Source organism: Rhinoderma darwinii, chromosome 4 (assembly GCF_050947455.1).
Source record: "Rhinoderma darwinii isolate aRhiDar2 chromosome 4, aRhiDar2.hap1, whole genome shotgun sequence".
NCBI classification, from domain to species: domain Eukaryota; kingdom Metazoa; phylum Chordata; class Amphibia; order Anura; family Rhinodermatidae; genus Rhinoderma; species Rhinoderma darwinii.
Genome location: NC_134690.1, coordinates 359,480,671 through 359,507,935, shown reverse-complemented (window position 1 = coordinate 359,507,935; position 27,265 = coordinate 359,480,671). Strand labels below are relative to the sequence as shown.

At 42.8% G+C, this 27,265-nt stretch overlaps 1 protein-coding gene across 2 annotated transcripts in view; it reads left to right on the top strand.

The window, feature by feature from the left end:
- Positions 1–1,095: 1,095 nt before the first annotated feature.
- The window catches only part of PSME4 (proteasome activator subunit 4), a 108,002-nt gene continuing 81,832 nt past the window's right edge, over positions 1,096–27,265 (top strand). The window contains exons 1-3 of one of the 2 annotated variants that reach the window (XM_075863014.1): positions 1,096–1,461; positions 17,112–17,252; positions 20,433–20,549. In XM_075863014.1, coding sequence (XP_075719129.1) covers positions 1,259–1,461; positions 17,112–17,252; positions 20,433–20,549 — 461 coding nt within the window. In that variant the 5' untranslated portion in view covers positions 1,096–1,258. The remainder of the gene's footprint in view (positions 1,462–17,111; positions 17,253–20,432; positions 20,550–27,265) is intronic. The other variant, XM_075863015.1, reaches the window with a different exon arrangement.

The window sequence follows — 27,265 nt, the reverse complement described above, 5'->3', positions numbered from 1 at the left end:
CGTAATTGTTCCAAGATCAACAAGTCCAATTTTTCTAGTCTTTCATTGTAAGCGACACCTCCCATTTAATTTAATAATCTGGTTGCCCGCCTCTGAACGCTCTCCAGTTCTCCTTTATCTTTTTTACAATGTGGAGCCTAAAACTGAATCTTATATTCAAGATGTGGCCTTAGAAGGGATTTATAGAGAGGGGGGGGGGGGGGGATATTACATTTAAATCACTGGTTTTTCTATTTCTTTTTATACACCCTGAAATCTTATTTTCTTTTGCTAACATCTAGTGATAGATCCACTTTACTGCTTACAGTTACGTAGTTCAATAGTAACATCTCCTACAGTTACATGTTATCCTATGCACACCCATATTAATTAAAGTAGAACCCTGCTAGCCTTGGCAACAGTACCGCCCAGTTTGCGTCTCTCCATGCCCAATGTGTAGGATCTGGTGAAAGAGCAACAGTAAGGCCCTGTTCACACTGAGTTTTTTTACGAGTTTTTTGACGTGGAAACCGCGCCGCAAAACTCCTCAAAAACCGCCCGAAAATGCCTCCCATTGATTACCGCGAGTAAAAAAAAAGCGTCGCGGTGAAAAGAAGCGTCATGACCCATCTTGAGGCGGTTTCCTCCTCCAAAACCCCATTTCAATCAGTCAGAAAGAGGAAAAAAACGCCTCGACGAGTGTTTTGACGAGTTTTTCTCAAACCACTGTGCAAAAACCGTCTGGAGCAGTTTTTGCAGGAGATGCCAGGAGATGCCAGCTCATGAAGTGAATTACTATGGAAATTTAGACATTTTCTGTGACGACCTTTACACCATTCTTTGATGGAACAGGGACCTGTAGTAGTTCAATAAGTACCAAGAAAAAATATATTAATTTAATAACACATTTTCTATGCACTAAATAAAAACGAAACAGTTGGAGTTCACTTATTTGCAGAGTTAATTTGAGGGTCTGGTAATGAATTTATGTATCAGGAGTCAGGACAAGCTCCGATTACTACACGCAGCAGCGCTGCATCTGACCACTCGCACCAGTAAGTCATGTGATACATTTCAGCGTGACGTCACCAACCGAATTGCGAGAAGGGGCGGAAGTGACGTTTTGAAGCACTCCAGGGTGACGTTGTTGCCCTTCCCCCGGCTGCTTCGTCACCGGTAGACTGAGTGAGGAGAGTTGGGAGAGGAGTGCAAGTCAGAGGCCGGCGTTGTAGTGACCCTCAGCAGTAGCAGGAGGACAGCAGCACCGGGGCATCGCGTCATGGACACCAGGGAAGCGAGAGCTGAGCAGCTGGGCTTCAGACCCCAGAAGGAGATAGTGTATAACCTACTGCTGCCCTATGCAGAGCGCCTGGACCGGGAGTCTAACGAGCTTTTGGCACAGATCAAGAGCAGCCTGGGCCGGGCCGTGCACCTCAGGGAGCTATGGCCTGGGGTGCTGTTCTGGAGCAGAAAACTGAACACGTGAGTCCCTCTATTGTCTTTCCATCCATTGTGTCACGTCCCTCCTCTGTGTAATCACTGCCTGTCACTGGGGGGGGGGATGTGACCTCAGCCATGGCTGCATCTGCCCATAGACACAGATAATCCAGCTGTTGTGGTCACTGACTAACGCTGGTGCTGATGACTGGTGATGGGCATGTGTCAGTCACGTCGCCGGTCTAAGTTGGAAAATAGTTTAACCCTGTCTATTTTGCTTTTTGTTGTAACCCTTTAAGTGTCATGTGACACCCAATTCTGTAACCTCAGTATTGTAAAAATGGATTTGTCGTCGATCTGTCAAAAAATGGGAGCCGAGACACCGATGACAACAGGGCCTTATGCCCCCAGAGAGGAGTCCGTACGTAAATGCGAATCACACTAAAAGCGACATTTTCCTGCTCCGCCTACTGTATAGAGTTTACAAGTTGATGCGTGTCCATGGTGATAAAGAATGTTACATTAATGGAAATCTTTGTGCTTGCTTTATATTTATATTTCTTGGACACTTAGTTATTGATCTCTTCGTATATAAAATGATTCGTATGGTTCTCTGTTCTGTATGCGGCCAGCTTGATGTAATCTACCTGGTCATACGTACCTATTCTTACCTGCACAAGTCAGACGTAAAGCCATGTTCACATGGTCAGGATTTGAGGAGATTTTAGATAACAATTTCACGCTGAAATCCTCATCAAATCCAAACAATCTGCGTGGCATAATGAATGCGCCTAAAATGGTAAAATTCATAGCATGTTTATCTGCACGGAAAAGCCAGGGATACGTTGTATTGAATAACTATGGGGTTAATCTGCGTGCAGATCCGCTGACTCATCTGCGGCAGAAATCCGAGATTCAGCTGAGGATTTGTGTCACGGATATTCTGAAAAATCAACAGGGCTAATATGAGACGTGTGAACGTATAAACCTTCTAAATCGCTGTATTCCTCTAAGCAGTAGGACCGACCCATACAGGACCGCTGCTGGAATACCCTGATAGTCGAAGGTTGAAAAGTCCTTTAAATAAAAGTTTTTTTCCCTTTTTTTAATACTTTTTCCATCTTTGGCACCAGGAGTTGGTAAGCGGTTATATCGCAGGTACATGGCATGGATAGTCTGAGTGCGGCTATTACCAATTTCCAGGCTGCCGCTCTCTAGAGTGCCTGAACTTTCTGCCATTTTTATTTTATATCCGTGAAGGTCTGAGATCATGAATTGTGACTGTGTGACATGTTCCTGTGCCGTGTCACAAGGTTACTTTCAGGTGCGTTTGCCCTTTAAAGAGTTGTCCTGTTCTATCAAATTGTTAAAAATGTAATTCAACGACCCCCTCACCTATCTCTTTCTACCTCTAATTTTCTGAAGTCACAATGTCAGCCATTCGAGGCTTTGAGGACCTACTGGACATCATATAGGGGACCCCTGTACCGCACGATACCTCTATTAGCCAGAGTGAACCCTTACAAAAATGGCTCCAGCTCTGTAGGTCGTCCATTCATTCGAGTGGGTGCCACGTGATCCCACAAATATTCAGCCATCTGTCGGTGTGGAGCTGTTATCATGAGCTGCCACAGTCCTCAAGTAGAAAGTTTGTCTGGATTTTTCCAACAACCGCGCCACACCTGTCCATGGGTTGTGCCTGATATTGCAGCTCCGATCCATTGTAGTGAACGGGGCTGAGCTGCAATGCCACACACAACCAGTGGACAGAAGTGGCACTGTTTTGGATAGAAAGCAGCCATGTTTTTCCAATTCCAAACAACCCCTTCAAAGATTATTTATTTTTTTAAGCTTTGACATCCAGCCGCGTGAAGAGCGCGGTCTGCCGAGTTATCAGCAGTATTGGAGGCAGATTTGCCAACTGTTGATCTAAAAATTCAATGTGTCAACCGCTGTAGGGTCTATCAAATTGACCGTATTGTTTGTGTCACAGCTTTTTCGGTAACAGATAAAACTAAAACAGCTGAATAGAATTTTTTTTACCAATGTGAATAAAGACCACTCAAGAGCTTCTCTTCGCTGGTTGTTTTATTATAGGTGGAAATTGTCTTTGTATGGAACATTAAGTGTGTTTTTGGAGATATCCCATTTGCTGCCGGCATCCTGTTGTCTCCGCTCTCTACGTGAATGTACCATTAGATACCCTCTTCTTGGTATTGGTCACATATATTTGTAGCGGTTTGATAGATGTATAAACCACTGTCTGGTTAATGTGACCTCTAGAGGAGATCTGAGCTGCAAGTATCTGTGTTCAGCCTCGAGGATATGTGTAGCGTTCCCGGATCATAGTGTTATGCTATGTCCATATATATTCATGCGTCTTCTGTTTGACATCCTTCCGTAATATGTGACACCACCACTGTCCGATACAGCGTATAGGTAATTGTGCGGCATGTCCTCCTCCGTGTAGTCCGTGCTTCCACCCATAATGCCGTCGTTTCTACTGTTGCTACGTTGTCATTGTGGCTATTAGGATCAGGTATTATTAGATGTCTTGTTTACTAGGATCTTGTTCTTCTTGGAAAACCTTTATCCATATTTCGGTATTATGGGACATGTTGCAATCATGGAGTGACTCTGCATGTCTCCAGCGTATGGTGATGTGTGCGTCAGAGCAGTCATTGTACAGTATATTCTGACAGTTATCTGTCCCGGGAGTGTACCGTCAGTCAGATGATCCCGGCCTCTGTGGATAGTGCCGCTTATTTTGCACTGTCATGTTTGACTTATTTGTACTTTGTCACTCGTTCCAAGTGGTGTTTTACATTACGAGCGCTTGCACAGTGTACCATTGGGTGTCAGTCTCTCACCACTGTTATTTCCTTTCCATTTAATAAAATACATGGATGTGGTCCGGTTTAGTTAGCGGGTATGTTTGTCTCCACGGGAAGGAGTTTCTTCCATTCTGTGTACCCTATTTTACTCTTCAGTGACTGGTATTTGTACAGCTAAATATCTGTAGATGTTAATGCTATACACCGCTCCTTCCTTATATAGCCAGATCTGTCTCTGTCTTCTAAGGAGTCTCGTAGAATATAAAACGTGTGCCGGCTTGTTCTGTCCTTTAAGGTTTCTTTACCCTGGTCTTCTTTCTCAATCTAGGTCTCATAAAGCAAAACTGTTTGTGTAAGGCCACATGGAGCAGCATTGACCCGGCCGTGATGTGACCAGCAACCGCGCCGGCACTACGTTCGACACGGCTGTCAAATAGCCTTTTAATGGCTGCGCATTGTTGCATTTAAAACAGCCCTCTACCTGCAAAATTATGCAGTTATTAATGAATACACCCTTTATGGCCGCACGATTTTGCTAAGGCTACATTCAGACGAGCGTGTCCGATTTGCGTGTGTTAAAAATGCAACGTTTTACCTACATTTCTTGTCCGTGTGCGTTGCTTATTGACATCAGTGCGCTTTGCGTGTGGCATGGGTTTTTCACATCCGTGCAAGCACTTTATTTTTATTTTTTTTACATTTGTTGCTTTTCAATGTTTTTTGATGCGTGAAACACGGACAGCACATGGATGTCGTCAATGTACTGGCCATGGTTTTCATGTACCCATAGACTTCAATGGGCAACTAGGTGTGGGAAAACGCTTCAATATAGGATATGCTGTGAGTGATTTGAACGCACAGCACACGGACGATTATTACGCTTGTCTGAATGAGCCCTAAAGGGGCGTTTTACTCGTAACAATGCGCGGCCATTAACAGGCTATTTGACAGCCGTGCCGAACATAGTGCGGATGTTGGCCACATCACGGTCGGGTCAGTGCTGCTCCTTGTGGCCTTACCCTATCAGGGACATAAAATATCTCTACTACCTACCTTTTCTGTGCCCTGTTATAAAAAAAATGACTTGGGCTTTGTTCACGCTGCTGGGATTCTCCATTACATCAGGAATTACTATTAGGAAACCTTTCAGATCCATAAGTCAAAGAGATCCGTTTCAAAACGGATCGTCAAAGCTGTTATGGTTCCTTTAAGTCTGGAAGCCATGATGCTGATGTGAACAAGGCTAAAGCTGATCATTATTTGAAGTAAACAATGGCCATAGCAGACTGGGAGCTTTACCGCTGAGACCCCCACAATCACTAGAGCGGGGGTCCTAAATCCTGCAGGGGGCAGTAAAGAGGAGCTTCAACGGAGTGGAGGACAAACATGTGCCCTGCCGCTCCATTCAATATCTGTGGGACTGATGGAAACATTCGCATAGTCTTTGAATGGAGCAGCATCGCGCATGCTCATCCGTTTCTCCATGCAAAGGTCTTCGTGCAGTGAGGAGAAATGGGGGGGGGGGGGGTTCAGGACCTCCGTTCTAGAGTGATTGTGGGGGGGTCCCAGCGGTGGGTCCCACTGGTGGATAGGTGATAATTGATAGGCTATACACGTCCATTCTGGGAATACCTCTGAAATTCTTTCGTGCAAACTACTGATTTCCAACAAATATCCGGTCGTACCATTTTCATTTGGTATGTTTTTTATTTTTTTAGTAGTTGACGTGTTTGTGATGGCATTGCCCAAAAGTACATTTGGATAACTAATAATTGTCCATCTGTTGGCCAATGTAAATCTCATGTCTATGGCCAGCTTTACACTAAATTGCTGTGTCCACAACTGGTTAACGTTGGACATCTCCACAGGAGAAATCCTGCATGGAAGTACTAGTGCATTATCAATATTCAGCGGTAGTGGTTCTGCTAAGTAGTAGACTACAAAAGTCTCCACCAGGACATTGACATTCTATGTAGTCACCTGCAAGCTGCAGCCTGTTGCTATGTAAAGACCCAAGCATTAGAGGGTTATTCCAAAGTTGAGTCACATTTTTTTTTAAATGCATCCTAAATTAAAATTCTAAATCTAGTGTGAAAAATTCCTTCCCTAACTACCTTTTTTTCCAACTAGATAACGCATCTAGTGCTGGTTATCTATTCTAAAAGGGGACGTGAGCGGCTCGTTGTCAATCAAGCCGCTCTGTTAGTGCGTGCTCCCGACGTTGCTAGATTATCATTCTCCAGATGCTGCTAGAACTAGATTGTCTCAACCAGGCATGGTAAGTGTCGATGGGATGACCCCCCCCCCCCCTATTCCCTTTTATATAGTTGTATAGTGCCACTTTGTATTTCACGGCACCCCGCCCCCCCCTCCCTTCAAGCCCCCGCCACCCTGCACGGTAACACCTCCCCTTCGCGGCACAAACGCCCCTCTCGCAATAAGCTACATCCCACCCGCCTCGCGACAACCCTCCCCCACCCCCTGTGTGAACACCTACCCTAGTAGGCAGTACCTGGAGCCGACCGCTGATGCATCCACCCGAGAGGTGGCCGGGCCAGCATCTAATGCGCATGCGCATATAAGCGCGTTCATGAGTACACTGTCCTCCTCTCCTAAGTACAGAGAGGATATCATTGCGCAAGTGCGGCCACCGCTAGAGGAAAACAGTGGTGGCCGGATCCCTGGACAACGAGGGAGAGAAAAAGATGCAACGAACAAGACTTTGAGGGGAAATCCCAGGAAAAGTACATCATTTCGAAAAATAAAGGGAATTACAAAAATGTATATCTTTACATGGTTGAGCAAAATAAATAGCTTTATAAAGATGGGAATAACCCTTTAAGTGCTATTCTGAATTTCATAAATACAACTTTCGTATTTGTTTTTATCGGTTTATGCCTTTTGCTGTTTTCAGAGCATGCTTCTTTTCTTTTTTTTTAAACCTGCAGCATGCCGTAGAGGTGGCGGTTTTGTCTTATTTTTGTAGCGGTTGTCCCCATTTAGTTCATGCGGTGAAAACCACTTATAAAAATATGTGGACACTGCATGTACTTACACCCCATGTTAATATACCCTAATACCAGTGCAGTGATGGCATTAACTTGCTGTTTATTTAAATAGCACCGACATTACCCTGTAGTCTAATTTATCAACACCGAGTTTTTTTGACTGCAAAGTGCGAAAGTAGCCGGAGGCAATTTTTTTTAATGATGGCTCGTGTTCATAGGTGTGCCTGTCTGTTCAGTTCTGTGACCCGAGTAGCCGAGGATATTTTGATTCCCGTTACAACTCATACTCTGCATTAAAATCTGTTATCTACTCACTGTTTTGGGCTCTGTGCACACCACGCTTTATGCCCTACATTTGACGTATTTACGTTAAACATAGGCTGTGACTATAGTGGTATCGGCTTAACGGCTAAATAATGAATTCTCATGACCCTTCTATTAAACAGACACCATTATAGCCTATGGGGGACAGATGTCATTGTTAGGCATTTGTCACAGGTGTCCAGCATCATAGACTATGATGGCATCTATTTAACCTATACATCGTGAAAAGCTATTAAAAAGCCCATGTTAACCATATGCCTGTGTCGTATTCCAGTGGCATACGTCACCCATAGGCTTCCATGTTAAAATAAACGTATACTGGGTGGTATACTTTTTAGTGGTATCCTATGGGATGGAAAAAAAAAAGGGCATGATGGCTCTCTATTGGCTAATCGAGCCCTACGGGCACGTTTTAGTGTACACGTCCGGAGCGTTCTCAATGTATACGCTAAACGTAGGTCCAAAACGTGGTTTGCACAGGGCGCTAGACTACGTTGACGCATTGCGGTCAAAATGGGTTTGACATCAACTTTTGTAATGCGTCTGCAGGAAATTATAACCTAAAGCAAATTGGTTCTTGATCTGTAAAGATTAAGATCTAGAATGATCATATATAAAAGCATACCTCCATCCATCAATGAAAACTTGTCGGTGCTCCTCAGTTCTGTGTGCACTCATTCTCTCCTAAGCTCAGCAGTTTGCTCTGCAGACCTCTCCTTCCTTCAGTTCAGACAAGAAGTAGCTTCCTGTCAGCCATAATATCTCTCATGGGGCTGCTTTTTCTGTCACCCATGGGCTCCTTCTCCTTCCATTTAGCCACAGTGAGAGGACTTTACCCCCCTCACTATGCAGAGACTTGTTTTATTAGATCTACGCCTGTAGTAAACATTATCAGGATCCATTGACTAGGTGTTTTGTCCCTAGGGATCTGCTACAGACAAGAGCCTTTGGCTGAATTTATAGCTTATGAGGTTGAAGGAAAGAAGAATGGTAGGAATTTTAGTTTAGTGGTGACATCAGGCAGGGATAAAGAGTCTTGCTTCTTCTCCTACTTGCAGGGCTTCCCTAGTATTGTGACCAGGGCTTTGGAGTCAATAATCAAACTTCCGACTGTTCTATTTTTACACTGTCCAACTCCAACTGTTTAGAGGTGTGAGGCTCGCTGCAGCGCCACTGAACATTCTGAGGGAGGCGGAGCATAGTGCTGATGTGGCATAGCGGAGCCACGACAGCTGAGCAGATTGGCTGGGCGCCAAGGAGGAAGAGGGTAGCGGGATATAGGAGCAGGTAAGAGGCTTGCGCATCAGAGCGGGAGGACATAACAGCAGCACGGCCCCCAGTGCAGCCCGATCACTGAGAACAAAGACAATATTGACCCTCAGAGCTCCAGTCTGTTCCGGAAGGACGGGGCCCACTCATGACATTTTTGCACTAGGTCCACCATAGTGTTGATACGGCCCTGTGCCCAATAGTGTTCTTCCTCCCCTGATCTTCAGAGATGTGAACTTTAGAGGCACATCTTTTCTCATTGGGAGTAGAGCAGTATCACTGGTCTTTTTCTTATGGAGTAACTGATGTGTTTTAGTTGTTTATTACACACAATTCTGAAGAACACCTTTTAATACGTTGTGTAGCTCACAGAATATTTCATCAGCATATATATTGAAAACTGTCCTAAGATTGACAGTAGCTCTTTCGTAGATACTGACTTTTTTTTACTTCTACTGTATGAGTGAAGCCGGCCACAACACTGGGTCATGATGACCTTACTTATTAGTACTGAGAACTGATACATGAAGGTATATGAGACGTACCAGCGACAATCTTGTAAGTTCACTATGTATATTGTATTTGGTTCATGACGGCATTATCCCTGGAACATCTCTGGTATTTCTTGGCATACATTCCCATGTGTATATTTGATAAATCAGTGTTTCAGCTTTGTGGGCATGTTCTGTATTGATTTCAATTTACCAGCACAGTAAGACATTGCTACTGACTACATCTTGTAGAGAAAGTGCTATCAGAGCTCCGTGTCATAGGATGCCACCATTGCAACAAGTCAGTTTATGAAATATCTATCTCTCCTATCTCTGTCGCTATATGCTGTAGAACTTGCACTGATAAAAACGCTATTATTGAATTTGCATGGTTTGCTCTGTATGTCAGTGTCTGAAGATGGCCATAGGTGTAAATGGCCCTCTCCTGATGAGCATTTCAAATGCAAAATGTTACGTCTCCTGGCCGGCCGTGGATCCTCTAAGCCAGCGCTCCCCAACCTTGTTTTAACCAAGGATCAGTTTCATGCAAGACAATTTTTCCAGAGACGGGCAAGGGGTTGGAGTTTTCGGAGTTTAGGGTCAGTTCACCCTTTGCATAAATACTGCGGATTTTCCGCAACGGAATTTGTTGCGGAAAATCCGCAACCTAATACAGTAGCAGCAAAGTGGATCAGATAAAACAAATCTCATCCACACTGTAAATAGTGAGCGGAAGAACTGCTCATAAAATTGACGTGCAGAGTTTTGTTCATCAGCATGTCAATTGTATTTGCGTAAACGCTGCTTATTTGTTCCGGGTTTTCTCCATTGAATTCAATGGGAGGTAAAACCCACAACAAATAACAGTCCTTGCGTTTATTGTGGCGATATCGCAGAAATTCCACTGAAAACGCTGCCTCCTGGGATGACTATCTATCCCATGTGACCGCCGCTGCAGCTGATCACAGTGGTCTCCTGGGATAAAACACCATTGCGGCCTGTTAGCCGGCCAGTTGAATGCTCAGCAGTTTTCCACAGCGGACATTCCGGGTCGAAAAATTGCACCACAGTTTGGCGGTTTTCTTTTTTGCCCGGAATTTTCTGCGGATACTATGTACTGCGGCCTGGTTTTGGTCCGCGGTGGATGGGGATCACTGCTCTAAGCCACAATCAGTTGGGTGCTGGCTTATTTGAGGGGCAGAGTCTAAAGAATGTTCCTGTTCTTCACCCTTAATCCTTTACCGTCCTTTGATTTAAAACGGAATTATCAACCTTTCTACGCTAATTTTTTTGTGCCACCCTCACCACTTTTGTGGAAAGGGCATGGCCTCGGTGAAGGGGGCGTGACCACCACTGCTCTACATATTTATTATAATCTATGCAATAAAACTGGCTAAATTATAGTGGAAATCTACACCATCTCCTAGCTGCCATAGATTTCACTCTATGGGGCGTAGCAAGCTACTTTGCCCCCCCCCCCCCTCCCGATCAGACTGACCACTGCCTCCCTTCATTGGCTAGTTAAATTAAGAAAATTAAATGGAAACATTAAAAAAAAAAAAAAAAAAAAAAAAAAAGATACTCACTCCCTTCCGCTTTGTCTATTCTTCTCCAGCTCTCCAGTGCGGCTCATACGATGTAATAACGCGGGGCAATGTCAGAACCTTGTATGAGCCGTGCTATAATTATGAAGGGACCTGGAGGGGTGAGATGAGTCTGTGGGTTTTTTATTAGCAAATGTATGGCCGCGGTTGTGGCGTACGACCTGGCCGAAAGGGGCTTTTGCCTGTTAATAGAAAGCGAAATTGGAGTAAAGTGCGACACACTTATTAAGGCTGGTGATTAAAACGCTAGTCTTAATAAACTGTCTCCTCCTGTTCACAGGCTCCCATGGTCCATGTGGCTGCCATAAAGCAGATCTCTAAAGGCTGTTTACAGCAGCACTGGCAAGGTGACTGCCCCCATAATCATGTACAGCAAAAAATAATAGAATAAAAAAATCTACGATCTGAAAATAAAAACAGATTTTTTCACTATCTGGTTTTAATTAGGTAATACACTGTTATTAGTGTCGACCCTTTATAGATTTAGGATGGAGAGATGACCGGTGTTTTTTTTTTTTCGTTTTTTTTTGCCTGTATTGAATTTTGCACAAGCTCTAACGTCCTGTGTGATTGTATTGGGCCAATGCCCTTTTTCCTCTGATTAAATAAAGATTTAAAAAAATAAAAAAAAGCCTCCAATCCCAGAGAACCCTTTAATCCGATCATTGCTGTTTGCTGATGATGTCCAATAGAATAAAAAAAACACATAAATGTGGGGCTTCTTGTTTTCTAATACCTTAAGGGTACGTGTACACGGGACGGAAAATTCTGCTGGAAGACGTCCGCGAATTTCATCACAAATTCGCATCTTCTCCGCAGCATGTATGACATGCGTATTTTGTGGCATATTTTTGGCCGTTTTCACCGTGAATTTCACCCCTCTTATTAAAGGGAGTCAAATATGCAAAAAAAAAAAAAAAGTGGATTTGAAAATCTATACCGCAGGTCAATTTACGTGCTGGAGATTTACACAGCATGTAGGTGAGATTTGTTAAAATCCCATCTACCTTGCCGCTACTGTATTACGCTGCCCATTTTCCATTGGTATTTCCACATGGATAATCTTCATGTAATCCGTAAAAAAGCTGTAATAAAAATGCATTATAATGTGTGTATTACTGTTGTAAGACCTGGATTCTCGCTCATTGTACTTAGAACCAAATTCTAGGGTGACCAAAGGTCAGTTTAGTAGAACTGCAGGTGTCCCGACGTTACGTCTGTAATACGGGTTCTAAAAAGTCGCTATATTCTGTCTGTCCACACCCTGCCTAATACCCAGCCTTGGTTTATTTTAGAGATTTTTTTTTTTTTTTCTAGCGATGGTTTTATTTATTTTTTTTGTTTTCTTACTGATGTCTTTCTACCTTCCTGCTGTATTACCCAAGGTGACTTGGTGTTTTACGGAGTCTGTTGCTTCGTTTAAAGGGACAGTCATCAAAAACAGCCCATTTTATGGGAGTCAGTGCGGTGAGTAGCAGGTCGCTGAGAGCCTGGCTACCGACACCCCCCCCCCCCCTGCCTGGCCAGCCAGACACTTCCCCAGTAGCTGCCATTACAGAGGAAAGCACTATTACATGATGGACATTCAGATGAATGGCCGTCCATGTAATACATGGATGGCTTGTGAGATTACGGAGCTAAACAAGATTTCGTTTCACTTGCCGGAATCTCACAAAAAAGATTCAGAAGTGTCAGGATTCTGAGTACACATGACGTCCAGGCTGGATGGTCATGTGTATTCATCATCAGGACACTGTAGTAATGTTAGGGCTTGTGTATGAGGCTGCACATAGTGATATAACTATATCGCTAGTGCAGTGTAAATGAATGGAGAGGAGTGCATGATGCTGATTGGTCAGCGTCATGCACTCCCCTGTACAACGCCCACTTGGTCAAAAGTAAAAACACGCCCACTTGGGCATTAAGAAAGCTCATTAGCATAAACCAAAATCGCTCCTAACGTTTTTTTTAAATAAAAAGCACTGCTGTCACCTACATTACAGCACCCATCTCCTTATGTAGGAGACAGGGTACTTCTAATGTGGTGACAGAGCCTCTTTAACTTTTGTCACGTACATGTACATATCAATGCGTAAGGTGTTAAGGGCCTGTAACATGACCTACAGGTACCCTATCCTGAGCCATAGCTCCATTCACCCATTGGAAAGAGGATAATGTTCCTTCTCCAACCTTGTAGTTCAAGAGGGAGCACAGTGACTGTATGTGAGGGATGAGGTCCTGTTCATGCTTACATGACCGCTTGTACACTAGTGGCCAAAATTGTGGAAACCTTTTGAAAAAGGTGCGGTTTTGACGTTTAATAGCTCATAACACCAGTTTGTTTGTTTTTTGGAACAACACCATAAAATGTGAATGCTGTTCTACTACGAATTCTGTTATAGACAAGAAAAGTAAAACAGAACACATTCACTATGTCACTCAGTACTTTTTTGGGAAAGTTTTTTGCCCTAATTCCGTCCCTAATGCCTGCCCATGGAGTGAACTAAGTTTTGTTTTTGTTTTTTTGCTCTTCAGGGGATAAACCAAGATTGCTTCTATTAACTGTGTTTTATGCTTTGGTTGCTTCTGACGAACAAGTTTCTTTAATCGGCTCCATAGCTTTTCGATGGGGTTAAGCTCAGGGCTATTTCTAGGCCATTCTAGCAGTGTAATATGATTATCCTGAAACCACTTTTTGGACACCGCAGCATCATGACATGGAGCTCAATGAGTCCTATTGAAATATAACCGCTTCATTATCTTGTGCTTGTGCTCAAGTATTTATTTTATGTATTTTTTTTTGGGCATTTACAGTGCCGTTCTGCCCACAACTTTTTTGGTCATACATCCCTGGATCATAAAACTAACTGGGTCCTTCATGGTAGCCGTAATGCAGTTCGGATGCAAATTTTCCCCACTTCTCCTTACATACTTTATGCCATCACTTCCGAGCAGAAAGATTATTTTATCACTCCAGGTGATTTTTTTTTTTCAATCTTTCTTTGATTGATAAAAATGGCTTTTCTCGTGGAATTCTAGTTTTTAGACCAAATACTTTGTCTGTGCCGAACAGTCCTTGCACACTTTGCATAGACGCAGATGGTTTTTCACTGTAACCTAAACACAGTTTTATAATTCTTCTATCACCCCCTGCTGTTGTGCACCTTTTCCTGCCCTTACCAGCTGGGATTTGTGCAATTTATGCAATACCCTCTGGAAAATATTTAATTTGGAAAAATGTAATTCTACAGTAAGATAACGGCACCAAACAGAAAAGAGGCAACCAATTTCTAAGCGTCCACAAATATTACTTCAGATTCTTTTGAAAAACTGAAACCAGTCTAAAAAAAATATTGGAGGCTTTAATAAAGGAAGATGCCAGTTAGATACCAGGCAACCTCCTCTGCATATAACATGGAGCAAAGGGATGACCCTCTATGGATATGACTTGGTGGGCTTGGCCAACAATTTTATATTATGTGTGTGTGTGTGTGTATATATATATATATTCGCACCCATGCGCGCGCTCGTGTCTCTCTCGTGTATTCCTGGTGGAAGTTTCCTATAAACAGTGCTCATAAATCTTGCGGGGGAGGCATTCTCCTGATTTTCTATGAACTGCTGTAAACACTGTTATTATCACACGCTTTATATGCTGTGATGCCGTTAATGCTTGAAAACAATTTCTAACTATTAGTGGCAAGCCCTTGTAAGTCTGTTCCCTGTTGGGAAAATTGGCACTGATTTTTTTTTTATATTCTTCGATGATGGTCTGTCTAGTCTTCTAGACTGTTACGTTAGGTCTTGCTTCTTTTCATCTAATGATGAAAATATCAAGGACACAGGGCTTTCTCCAGCGCTAGTGCCTTTCTCATTTATTTCATATACATAATGTTCTGCAAAATAAGGCCATAGTGTGTATGTGAGGGATTTACTCACTGTATCCCCTCATAGAAGGATCACTTGTACTCCACTGACCTCCAGTGGAAAATGCGTACAGAGATGGGTACCGCTGATCCTGTTTAGTGAAATACCCCTTTAAATGTATTTTATTTACAAATTCAGTTCTTGAGCAGAGACCTCATATGTTTGTTTACATATCGATCTTTCCCTTTAAACCCTAACTCCACTGAAGGAACTTCATATATTTGGTATTCTATAACTTTGCAGTTTTTCTTACTTCCTGCACCCCTTCAGTATTTTTTTTTTTTCTGCATGCTTAGGTACTAAAGGTTGCCTAGCAATCGTTCCACTTCCTAATTAGGTGACTACCATTTCCTTGCATGTACTACCTGTATATTCTTGTCTGACATATTCTGCTTTCTATAACAATACATTGCAGCTTTATGATACCTTGACTTGTCTTCCCAAGCATAGAAAATTGTACAAGAAGACATTCTGTGTCTGGGTAAAACATAAGGAAGTGTGCAGGAACAAGAAAGATTGTATGATTAGCAAAATGATCCATCAAGTTGTAAGAATGTGAATGCATTTAATATCTTGTAGTTTTAGTATCTCTTCAAAGTAAATCACCTTTTATCGTTGTTTTTAAGTCTAAAATTCTGTGCTTATTATTTTCATATCTTTTAGAAGTGTTTCCCCAAATCCCCAAAGACACCGACTTAAAAAAATAACATGCTGGCTGCCTACAGCTGTTACTAGAGTTTAAAGGAGTTTTCCCATGAGGGACATTTAAGACATATCCACAGGATATGTCATAAATGTCAGATCTGGGTCCCACCTCTTGGACCTGCACCTAGCCCTAGAACGGGGTCCCCTAAACCCCGTTCTAACTTTTTGTGCTCACACTGCCTCCCGGCACTTACTGATTACATGGTCGGGAGTTACAGAAACCGCGTAGCTCACATGCTACGTTGCTTCCGTAACTGCCATTCTCAACTATGGGAGTTGCGGAAACAGCGTAGCTCAGCGAGTTATGCTGTTTCTGTAACTCCCGACCATGTAATCGGGAAGTGGCCGAGAGTCAGCATGAGCACAAAAAGCTAGAATTGGGTTTAAAGGGCCCCGTTCTAGAGATAGGTGCGGATCCCAGAGGTGGGACCCACATCTATATAACACATCCTGTGGATATGTCATAAATATCTCTGATGGGAAAATCCCTTTAATGTTTAACAGTATGCAGTTGGCTCCTAACCGCCCTCTAGTGGCCTCTGCAGACATGTTTTAATTGTACAATATGTCCGTGCAGGGGTTTTAGAGCTCTGTATCAGAAAAACGAATTCCGATGACTATCGACTGGTTTACTGGGGCAGATTTAGTCTTATGATTACTAATAATAACAACGGGTTGATCACTGCTTGTTTAAAGGCCCAAAGTAAACTATATGAGGATGAATGATCAAAAGTCTTTAGAAACGCCCACACTCTTTGGGTCTTAAAGGGGTATTCTCATAGTGCTACCACATGCGTGGCCATCTCTCCATTCATTCTTCACCTGGATGTGACAGCCGCCAGACACCTCACCAGGCGGGTGGAGATAGGTGCAGACATTTTATGCCATATTCTTTGGTAAAGGCGGTACCACTGAGACCTGGATCGCCACTAATACAAATACTGCCAACGATAGCAATGATTTTTATGTTCGCACAATTGGCCTGAATAAATTGTCTGATTTTCGGATAAAACCACGCTGACACCAGTTTGTCAGATCTCAGACTAGGAGAAACTATTGGATTCCGGATTAATTTAGTTTCACTGCAAACTACACTTTTCCATAACTTTGTATATTAACAGGGTAAAGCAAAAATAAACACGGAAATGTCACAGGAGGTCGTCGTACACAGAGGCAAATTAACTGTTTTTAGGACTCGTCCCCTTTAACAAGTCAAACGTCTTTTTTTTTTTTTTTTTTTTTTCTCCTGATTTAACCTGTGAATTGAAAGTCATAATAAGTGTTGAATAATTAAAATCCATTATTCTTGTGTTTGTATCTTTTTTTTTTTTTTTTTTCTCCTTTTTAAATTCAGCAGTTCCGCTATACATAATTCTACTGCTAGATCTATGATCGGGATTACAGTAAGACATTAATGGCATAAGGGTTAGGTTGAGCTGAGATTGCTTTGTAAATCCCCATCAGCTTATTTATTTGAGTTGTATGTATTGTAGTGAAAGTAAATCTAAATGTTTTCTGGTGTTTACTTTACAGGTATATTCGTCTCTATGGCAGGAAATTCAGTAAAGAAGACCATGTTCTCTTTGTGAAGCTGATGTATGAGTTGGTGACTATTCCCAAATTGGAGATCAGCATGATGCAGGGTTTTGCACGCTTGTTAATTAGCCTTCTGAAGTAAGTAAATAAATTTAATGTGTTTTATTAGTCATTTTGTAAAAATAAAGATGACACACACACAAATATTAATAGTTATCAGATATTCTAAGTATATAAAGAAGACCCAACCTCTCAGATTGCAGAAGTCCATCAAAGACTAAGGGCTATGTACACCTTTGAGGATATAGAATTTTTTAAATCAATGTTTTTTTATGTGATTTTAAACAACTTTGTATTTGACTTTTTTATTTATTGATTATTATTTTTTTTTTATTTTTTAAGACACCGCTTCTTTGTATCCTGTATACATAGAAACTGTATAGTTCTGTCAAAGCTGCAGCTTTAAGTTCATCTGAGCTGAAGGCTAGACTGAAAGCTGGTTCAGCGTGTCTCTGGCACACAAGATCCAGCTAATATCGTTGGAAACTGTTAGCGGCCCCCGTGGCAGGTCCGGCTAAAAATACTGGAAACAATACCGCAGCAAAACCACTAACACCTCGACAGAACCCATTAAAGTCAATGGGTACCGCCAGCTGCCGGTGATGTCCGTGGTGCAAGGGAACTGGTGCTTCCTGTTACTCCCTTGTTCCGCTCCTCTGAGCAGAACGGCGGAACGGTGAGCACAGATGGGAACCGGCCCTTAGATGTGATCATCACTAGTTGTATCCTTTGTGTCAGACACCCAGGGCCAGCTTTCAACCGAGCCGTCAGTTCAGCTCATCTGGTGGAATCGGCTGTAACCGAACGATACAGCTTCTTTGTATACAGGGATACATAGAAGCTGTATCTTAAAAAGTAAAAAAAAAAAAAATATATATATATATACAAAATGTAAATTTTCAACTTTTCTATAAATCGGCATGGACTTATTTAACCGCTTAAGGACACGGTCAATTTTGGCCTTGATGACAGAGCAATTTTTTTACATTTCCCCTCTTTGCATCTCGACGCTCATAACTCTTTTTTATTTTTTGTACGATGTAGTTGTATGTGACTTTATTTTTTGCGGGACGAGTTGTACTTTATGTAGGTACCATTTTTTGGTCCAAATACATTATCGTTTAATTTCTATAAATTTTTATTTTGGCGAATATGCAGAAAAAAAGCAGTTCCGCTCCAGTTTTAATATTTTTTATTTTTTTTACACCATACATTGATCATCATAAATAATGTTATACATTTGTTGTACAGGTTATTACGGTCGTGGCGATACCAAATATGTCTATTATTTCATGTTTTGGGACTTGTATTTTAAAAAGTTTATTATAAAAAAAATGTGTGTTTCTGTGTATTTTCTTTAGTTTTTATTTATTTATCATTAATTTTTTTTTACATTCATTTAACTTTTTTTTTTTAATCCCATAAAGGAATTTATCATTTTGATTTTTAATTTTGTAACTGTAATGTACTGGCATAGATCTACACTGATTGTACACATGCAGTTGTTAGGGCATACCTCAGTATGCCCTAACAGGAAATCTGTTCAGACAGCCCTGGGGTCCTTCAATGGACCCTGGGCTGTCTGGCCATACGAGTTATGGGCTTTGATCGCGTCAGTTATATTCTGCGACACGATCAATGTGCAGTCCCCCCTCTTTGAACGCCGCGATCAGCTTTCATCGTGGCGTTCAAAGGGTTAAAGGCGGAGAGAAGATGTTTCTCTCCTCTCTGCTGTCAGAGCGGGGCCGTGGCTGTGTATTACAACCGTTGCCCCGCTCTCGATCGCGCGCGCAGGGACGGCGGTCACACAGGACGAGTATGCTAGTCCTAATGCGCGAAGTGCTCGCCGCTCAGGACAAGCATACTCGTCCTGTGTCGGCAACCAGTTAAAAAAAAAATCTATTCAAAGGTTTACATATCATTTAAAGAGGCTCTGTCACCAGATTATAAGTGCCCTGTCTCCTACATAATGTGATCGGCGCTGTAATGTAGATAACAGCAGTGTTTTTTATTTTGAAAAACGATCATTTTTGAGCAAGTTATGAGCAATTTTAGATTTATGCTAATTAGTTTCTTAATGACCAACTGGGTGTGTTTTTACTTTTGACTAACTGGGCGTTGTACAGAGGAGTGTATGACGCTGACCAATCGGCGTCATACACGTCCCATTGTTACAGCCCAGCGTAATTGTGCAGTGAAAGAAGCTGGGCTGGAACAATGCGAAGTGTATGACACTGATTGGTCAGCGTCATGCGCTTCTCTGTACAACGCCCAATTGGTAAAAAGTAAAAACACGCCCAGTTGGTCATTAAGAAAGTAATTAGCATAAATCTAAAATTGCTCAAAAATGATTGTTTTTCAAAATAAAAACCACTGTTATCTACATTACAGCGCCGATCAGATTATGTAGGAGATAGGGCATTTATAATCTGGTGACAGAGCCTCTTTAATATAGGGAATTAATAAATGACACATCAGTCTCCGCTCACTTGCAGACACATGCTGTGGTAAAACTGCCTGTTCTTTGTATCTAGTCTGCAGGCAAACGTCGGGAATTTGATGTTATCTACAGGTTGCTATCCTAATGTTCTCAGGGTTAAATGGTGCAATTCTGATTATAACTGCTTTTTATGCTCTTCTAATATATGCTTAACAATGGCTCCAAGCAGAACTTCACTTTAACCTGCCCTTTCAGGTATCTTGCATAAGGCTGTATTACAGATGTGTTATTTGAATCCATAATACGGAGTCCGTAGACTGCCATAGTCCTGTGCCTCTGATTCCATGTGGAGACGCACAGGGTTTTTTGTGGCATGTTCTCTTGCATGTGGCACAATATACGTTTTCTCCTGTAGAAGCATAGCTCCTAATAGAGAATACAGTGTCACATGGAGGCGCCATACGGCAGCACAGTGTCAATGGCCCCATGATACAGATCTTTCGGGACTCTGTGTACCACCATACAGGCTCCATGCAAGCGGTATTGCCATGTGTATGATTCCTTGTACAGAGGTAGGCATAAGACACCCTCATTCAGACTAGGTGGTCTGGTGCAGTTTTTGGTGCATTTGAGGTTTGGCCAAAACAAGGAGCAGTTCTTAAAGAAATGAAATTCTCGCTCAAGTGTCGCTGTCGGTCTTCGACACTATAGTTACATGTTTATAAGGTTAGGTTGGTTTCACTTTTATGATATAGGGTACATTATTATGCTCTGAAATATCCGCTTGATTCCACATGGCTTTCCTTGTCCGATTGCAGAAAGAAAGAACTCCTGTCACGAGAAGACTTGCAGTTACCCTGGAGACCCCTGTATGACATGCTGGAGAAAATACTCTACTCGAAGACAGCGCACCTTGGTCTTAACTGGTTTCCTAAGTAAGTACATTTTGGTTCTTGCTCTGCATGTCCTTCTCTTTCTGTACTAAAAATGAACATTTAGCCTGCAGTTACCTGCTTTTCTTTAATAGGATAGAATAAATGCATTCTGTGGCGCTAGGGCATTGAGTGGGACTGCTAAATTATTGAAAATTGCTTTACCTCAATATCTCTACTTCACCACCCTCACATGGCTCCTTTAACCAGACCTTTTTAAAGGGTAACTAAACATTCAACAAACTTCTGACATGTCATAGGGACAAGAAGTTTTTATTGGTGGGGGTCTGAGCACTGGGACCCCCACCAATCGCTAAAACGAAGCATCAGAAGCGCTCGTGTGAGCGCTCAGTCGCTTCGTTTTTGTTTGGCTTTTTCTGGAAAAAGCCAATGTATTGGAGGACGGGCTCATAGGCTTTCTATTGCCTGTACTCCGATACATTTATTTCCGCAAAAATCCGAACAGAAACTAAGCGTCTGAGCGCTTCTGCCGCTTCATCTTAGTGATTGGTGGGGGTCTCAGTTCTCAGACCCCCACCAATCAAAACTTCTGACATGTTACTATGACATATCAGAAGTTTGAACGTTTAGTTACCCTGTAAAGAAGACCTCCAGTGGTAACACAACTTTCCATGTCTGCATTCCCCGCCTGACTATACCACACTACACTTATATATACTGTACTTCCTTATTGAACTGCTGCCTGGTCTGTGCTTAGAAAAAGCCTACATCTTTATTCTTAGATTTTCCCCAGCTTTCTCTTCCCCTCTGCTTTGCTATCAATCCCATGATGCTTTATCACAGCATCACATGACCAGCTACAGACCATACCATTTCTGCATGCTGGTGGACTCGGATGATCAGTCTCTCTATATTCTCCTAAATAAGCTGAGAAACCATAAGTATACAGACAGGGAGGCTGCACTATATTCTTCTACATTATACCTGTGTGACAGGAACCTAAGTATCAGTGGCAGCTGATGATAGAAGTTTCTGTCCCCCCCTGTGTATAACTAGTGTAGTGCAAGAACTGCTGAAGCCTGTGATGGGTGACACATAGATCTCCATAGACTCAAGTAGAGAAAGCGTGTCACCGAGCCTCATTCACACTGCTGCTAAGCAACCATCCCAGTCTGATATATAGAGATAGAAGCAGCAAGAAAAATAACAGGTGAGAGACTGACACATGGAATACCATCATGGTACATGGGAAAGTTCAGTTTTGGATGCACACGACCGTGGTGATTTTGCGGTTCGCAAAACCACTGATCCGTTGTCTGCAAAAATTCTTATGTAGTGCATCTGTGTGTAACCAGTATTCACAGGTCCGCAAAAAAAAAAAAAAAAAAAGGAAAGCTGGAACCCCGTGAGTAGGTCACATGATCCACGAATACAGACAGTAAAATGACATGTCCTGAATGTTTGCAGCCCGGACTCGAACTTCATGGTCAAATGCATGGGGCTATATAAATGAATGAGTCCGTGTGGTATCCACAAAAAAACCCGGTTGTGTGGATTAGGCCTTAAGCCCCATGCACACGGCCGTAAAAAATTGCCTGCAATTACGGTCTGTAATCACGGGCCCATTCAGTTCTATTGGCTGCAAACACCTTTCCGTATGGGTGTCCGTGCCGGGAATTATGGAGCATGTCCATTTTTTGTGCACGGCCCGAAAATGCGGGCTGCCGATAGCAGCTGGCCCTGACTGCAATCGTGGGCTGTGATTACGGGCACGGCTGTGTGCTTGGGGCCTCACCCTGGGCTTGAAACATTCACTTCACTTTTTATTCTTTTCGCTAAAGTTGATGTCCATTTGTTATCTTAAAGAGACTGTCACCACATTATAAGTGCCCTGTCTTCTACATAAGGAGATCGGCGCTATAATGTAGGTGACAGTAATGCTTTTTATTTAGAAAAACAATCTATTTTTACCACTTTGAGCGATTTTTAGCTTTATGCTAATGAGTTTCTTAATGCCCAAGTGGGTGTGTTTTTACTTTAGACCAAGTGGGCGTTGTACAGAGGAGGGTGTGACGCTGATTGGTCAGCGTCACACCCTCCTCTGTACGTCATGCACTTCTCTCCATTCATTTACACTGCACTAGCGATATAGTTATATCGTTATGTGCAGCTACATACACAAACACTAACATTACTGCAGTGTCCTTATAATGAATATACATTACCTCCAGCCAGGACATCATGTGTATTCAGAATCCTGACCACTTCTGAATCTTTTCTGTGAGATTTCCTGCAAGGCAAACGTAATCTCGTTTTAAATGACAGTTTACATCGTAATCTCGCGAGATTACATTTACCTTGCTGGAAATCTCACAGAAAAGATTGACGTGTCAGGATACTGAATACACATGACGTCCTGGCTGGTAGTGATGTATATTCATTATCAGGACACTTCAGTAACGTTAGTGTGTATGAGGCTGCACTAGCAATATAACTATATCGCTAGTGCAGTGTAAATGAATGAAGAGAAGTGCATGACTCTGATTGGTCAGCGTCATACACTCCTCTGTACAACGCCCACTTGGTTTTAAAGTAAAAACACGCCCACTTGGGCATTAGGAAATTCATTAGCATCAAGCTAAAAATCGCTCCTAAAGTGGTAAAAATAGATTGTTTTTCTAAATAAAAACCACCGCTGTCACCTACATTATATTGCCGGTCTCCTTATATAGGAGATAGGGCACTTATACTGTGGTGTCACAGCCTCTTTAAACATTTTACTTATCTATTCTTTATATCGGTTCAGTATTTGCTTCTTGGGTGAGTAATGAGATGATTGACTATTGGGAGTCTGATGTAGTCTAAAATCCACATGTCTTATCATTGACTCATGCTTTTGCTCTGTCCCTCCTTTTTGCTTTAGGCCTTATTTACACGAGCGTATTTCACGTCTGTGATACGCACGTGAAAATCACGCACGTCGCACGGACCTATGTAAGTCAATGGGGCCATTCAGACATTCCGTGTTTTTCACGCAGCGTGTGTCCGCTGTGTGAAACTCACTGCATGTTCTATACTGGAGCGTTCTTTGTGCATCACGCACCCATTGAAGTCAATGGGTGCGTGAAAATCACGGACATCACACGGATGCACATCCGTGTGCTTTGCGTGATTCGCAACAGTTGCTCAAGAAATGAAGAAAAAAATAAAACACCTCCATTTCATTTTACATACGTCAAAAACACGTGACATAAGGATGCCATACGCGCAAAAAAAACGCAGACACGCACCAGACACTGATGACACACGTAACTGCAAAACACAGCGTTTTTTTACGCGAGCAAAACACACATGTCCGTGTAAATAAGGCCTTACACTGCAGCTCTCCTTTTTCAGATTGACTATTGTGTATTCTTCCACATACTCACTGAAAAAAAGTCCGTGCATGGAGAGACAATTTCCATTACAGCATGGATAGAATGATGAGGTGAAAAAACGACTTATGCAAGTGAGCCACAAGAAGGGGGATCCTAGAAATCTTTTTTCTGTTTTATATTTTTATTAATTTTAAATCTAGTTTAATCACTGTATAAATGAATGCTATACAACTTTCTAATAGACTTTGGTGGGGAATTTACCGGTTAACGTTTTATGCTAGTTTTTCTGTCATAGAAAGTCGCAATTTGTGCAGAAAAACAGTGACTTGTGCAGCATGTACGTCGCTCATGCTGCCAAAAAGTAGGTGGGGCTTAGCAAAATAGGCAGGCCATCCGCGGCGTAACAAATTGACTATAATTTACTTCAGAAATTGGTGTTAATTATAGCAGATTTGGCTTTCTGGCATTCAGACCTCCAGAGATGCGCAGAGGTGTTTGTTCCTTATTAAATTAGTGGCATTTTTCTCCAGCGCTCTTTAGAATCAGACTAGCGTATGAAGCGCCAGTCGCAATAAATCCCCCCCCCCCATTGTGTTTAACTCCTTACCATTTTTCAAGACGGTTTTTGACGTGTTTTATGGCAAAACCCGTGGCAAACGCCTGTGGTGCAAAACCGCTGATTTTTACATCCACAATATTCCGCCTGCAAAAAAACTCCATGTGAACAGGGCCTTATGTTGGAAATAGATTGTAATAATGTAGTAAGTTCCGAAGAGCTTTCTTTCTCATAATAATAAATGTCCTTGTTTAGGCTGTTTACAACACACTATATATACACTTCTGGGTTTGGTAAGAAGTCATACTAAGGCCTCATGCACACGACCGTGTTCGGTCCGTGATATACGGTCCGCATGTCGGCCGCTTGTCCCGGACCGTACAAAGTACAGGGAGCCGGGCTCCTAGCATCATACTTATCTATGACGCTAGGTGTCACTGCCTATCCACGTAACTACTGTCACACACTAAAACATGATTACAGTACGGGACAGTAGTTCCGCGGACAGGCAGTGACCCCTATCGTCATAGATAAGTGTGATGCTAGGAGCCCGACTCCCTGCACTGTGTTCGGTCCGGGACATGCAGCCGACATGCGGACCGTATATCACGGACCGAACACGGTCGTGTGCATGGGGCCTAAGGGTTTGTTCACATCTGCAGTGGGCCTCAGTTCATTGGTTCCGTTAGACCTTTCCGTTAGGGGCACCCATGAACGGAAACCATAGCTTTCCGTTTGCATTACCATCGCTGTCAACACCATTCCGTTAGCACTTGTGCTGACGCTTTGTGACGTGTTTAGATTCGTTCAGAATGAGAAAGTGAATGTTAAAGTTATTTTTAGGTCCATCATTCTGATATACATTAAAATTCTACATACAAAGAAAAAATTCTGACTGCCTGCAGCAGCCAGCTTACTGCATATTGTTTTATTACTGAGTTTAATGTAAAATCCGTATACGGGAAGCTCCTAAGCTCCCCCTAGCGGTGGCTACAGATGGACAGAATTCATAAAATAGCGATTTTATCAATTGTGGCTGTAGGATCTTTTAACTATGTCCCATCAAAGAAGAAACATCATTGGAACTGAGAAATGCCATGTCAGTCAGTATGGTGACAAACAAAAGCAGCATAATGTGGTAATAGTAACCAGTGATCAGCTTTCCTGGGCCCCCCTAGCAGTCAAGTACCATTTATATTTCTGCTTTTCTCGTCAGAGGGTCTTTGCGGACCCTCTGAGACTAGGGCCCTGGTATAATGGTTACCTTTGCATCCTTTTATGGTTATACCACTGTAGATGATAAGCCATTGAAAACGATGGACATTCTTTAATTATTTTGTCCAGCGATTTTATTTATTTTTTATTTTTCCCAACAATTACACACTGAAAACCAGTTCTTTCGTCTGGGTTCACATTGTGCGTTTTATGTTGCGCTTTCAAAAGCATGCGAAATCTGATTTTGAATTTAATGCTCACAACTTCAGCATAAGCTCACATCTGCAACATTTTTAAAAAAATAATGCATGGGTTTTTTATAGATGCGTTTATAAAGGCAGCTAAAAGGAATGCAACAAGAACGCTCAACGTAAACCCAGCCTTCATATTATCATTGATAGAACTACCCCAGGGTATCATCAGTAAATGGTTATTTATTACATTGCATGTGCTACAGAGAATGCACTGAATCCTGTCTGATGTGTATTGCAGCATTACACCTCTTATTAGGTTTGTTAAGTCATGTTATCTAGGATTCCCTGATGTCTGGGCGTTCCCCTACTGAAAGCAGCCTGATGTCTTTCTTGCAGTCAGTACTAAACTGGCTTCTGCTTTCTTTTAGATCAGTGTTTCCCAAACTGTCACGAGCCACTCGCCCATATGCTGTGGGGCGCTGTGGTCTGGATAGCGGCAGTATACAGGAGGACAGGGAGTATAGCGGCAGTATACAGGACGACAGGGAGTATAGCGGGAGTATAGCGGCAGTATACAGGACGACAGGGAGTATAGCGGCAGTATACAGGACGACACGGCAGTATACAGGAGGGCAGGTGTCACGTGGGGTTCGTGGACCCCGCAGGTCAGAGTCTAAAGTTTTTATATAGGGTACCTGTGGCAGCTCGGACAGTAGCAAGGCAGGCTTGGCAGGAACTAGGCAGCAGGTAGACATGGAGAAGCAGGACAGGTGTGGTATACAGCAGAGCATGACTACAGCGAAGCACGGCACTAGATGAGGATACAGGAACAGGAAACACTAGGGGACCATTTGCAAGACAGACTAGGAATACAACCACAAAGCTCAGGCGTGGGAGGATGGGGCTGGGACTCTCTAATAGCCCAGGGCTCTCTGGACCAATTTGCTCAATCACCAACATGCTTTCGCTCTGGCTTCTCAAGTCTGGACTGAGCTCGTGAGCGCACCCTGGTGGTCACTGGAGCAGGACGGCCGTATGTGCAATAATCTCATTGAGAGAAGGGCGTCGACTGGATGGAAGGAGTTCATGATCAGCGACCACGGACGTGAGGGCAGGGCGTATAGCGGCAGTATACAGGAGGGCAGGGCGTATAGCGGCAGTATACAGCAGGGCAGGGCGTATAGCGTCAGTATACAGGCGGGCAGGGCGTATAGCGTCAGTATACAGGCGGGCAGGGCGTATAGCGTCAGTATACAGGAGGGCAGGGCGTATAGCGGCAGTATACAGGAGGGCAGGGCGTATAGCGTCAGTATACAGGAGGGCAGATCTGAAAAGGGGAGCAGATAGAGAGAATACGCTTTTGTGGTGTTGTGTGGTGATCTTTGTTGCTGTGGGGGGACGTAGCCCAGAGCCAAG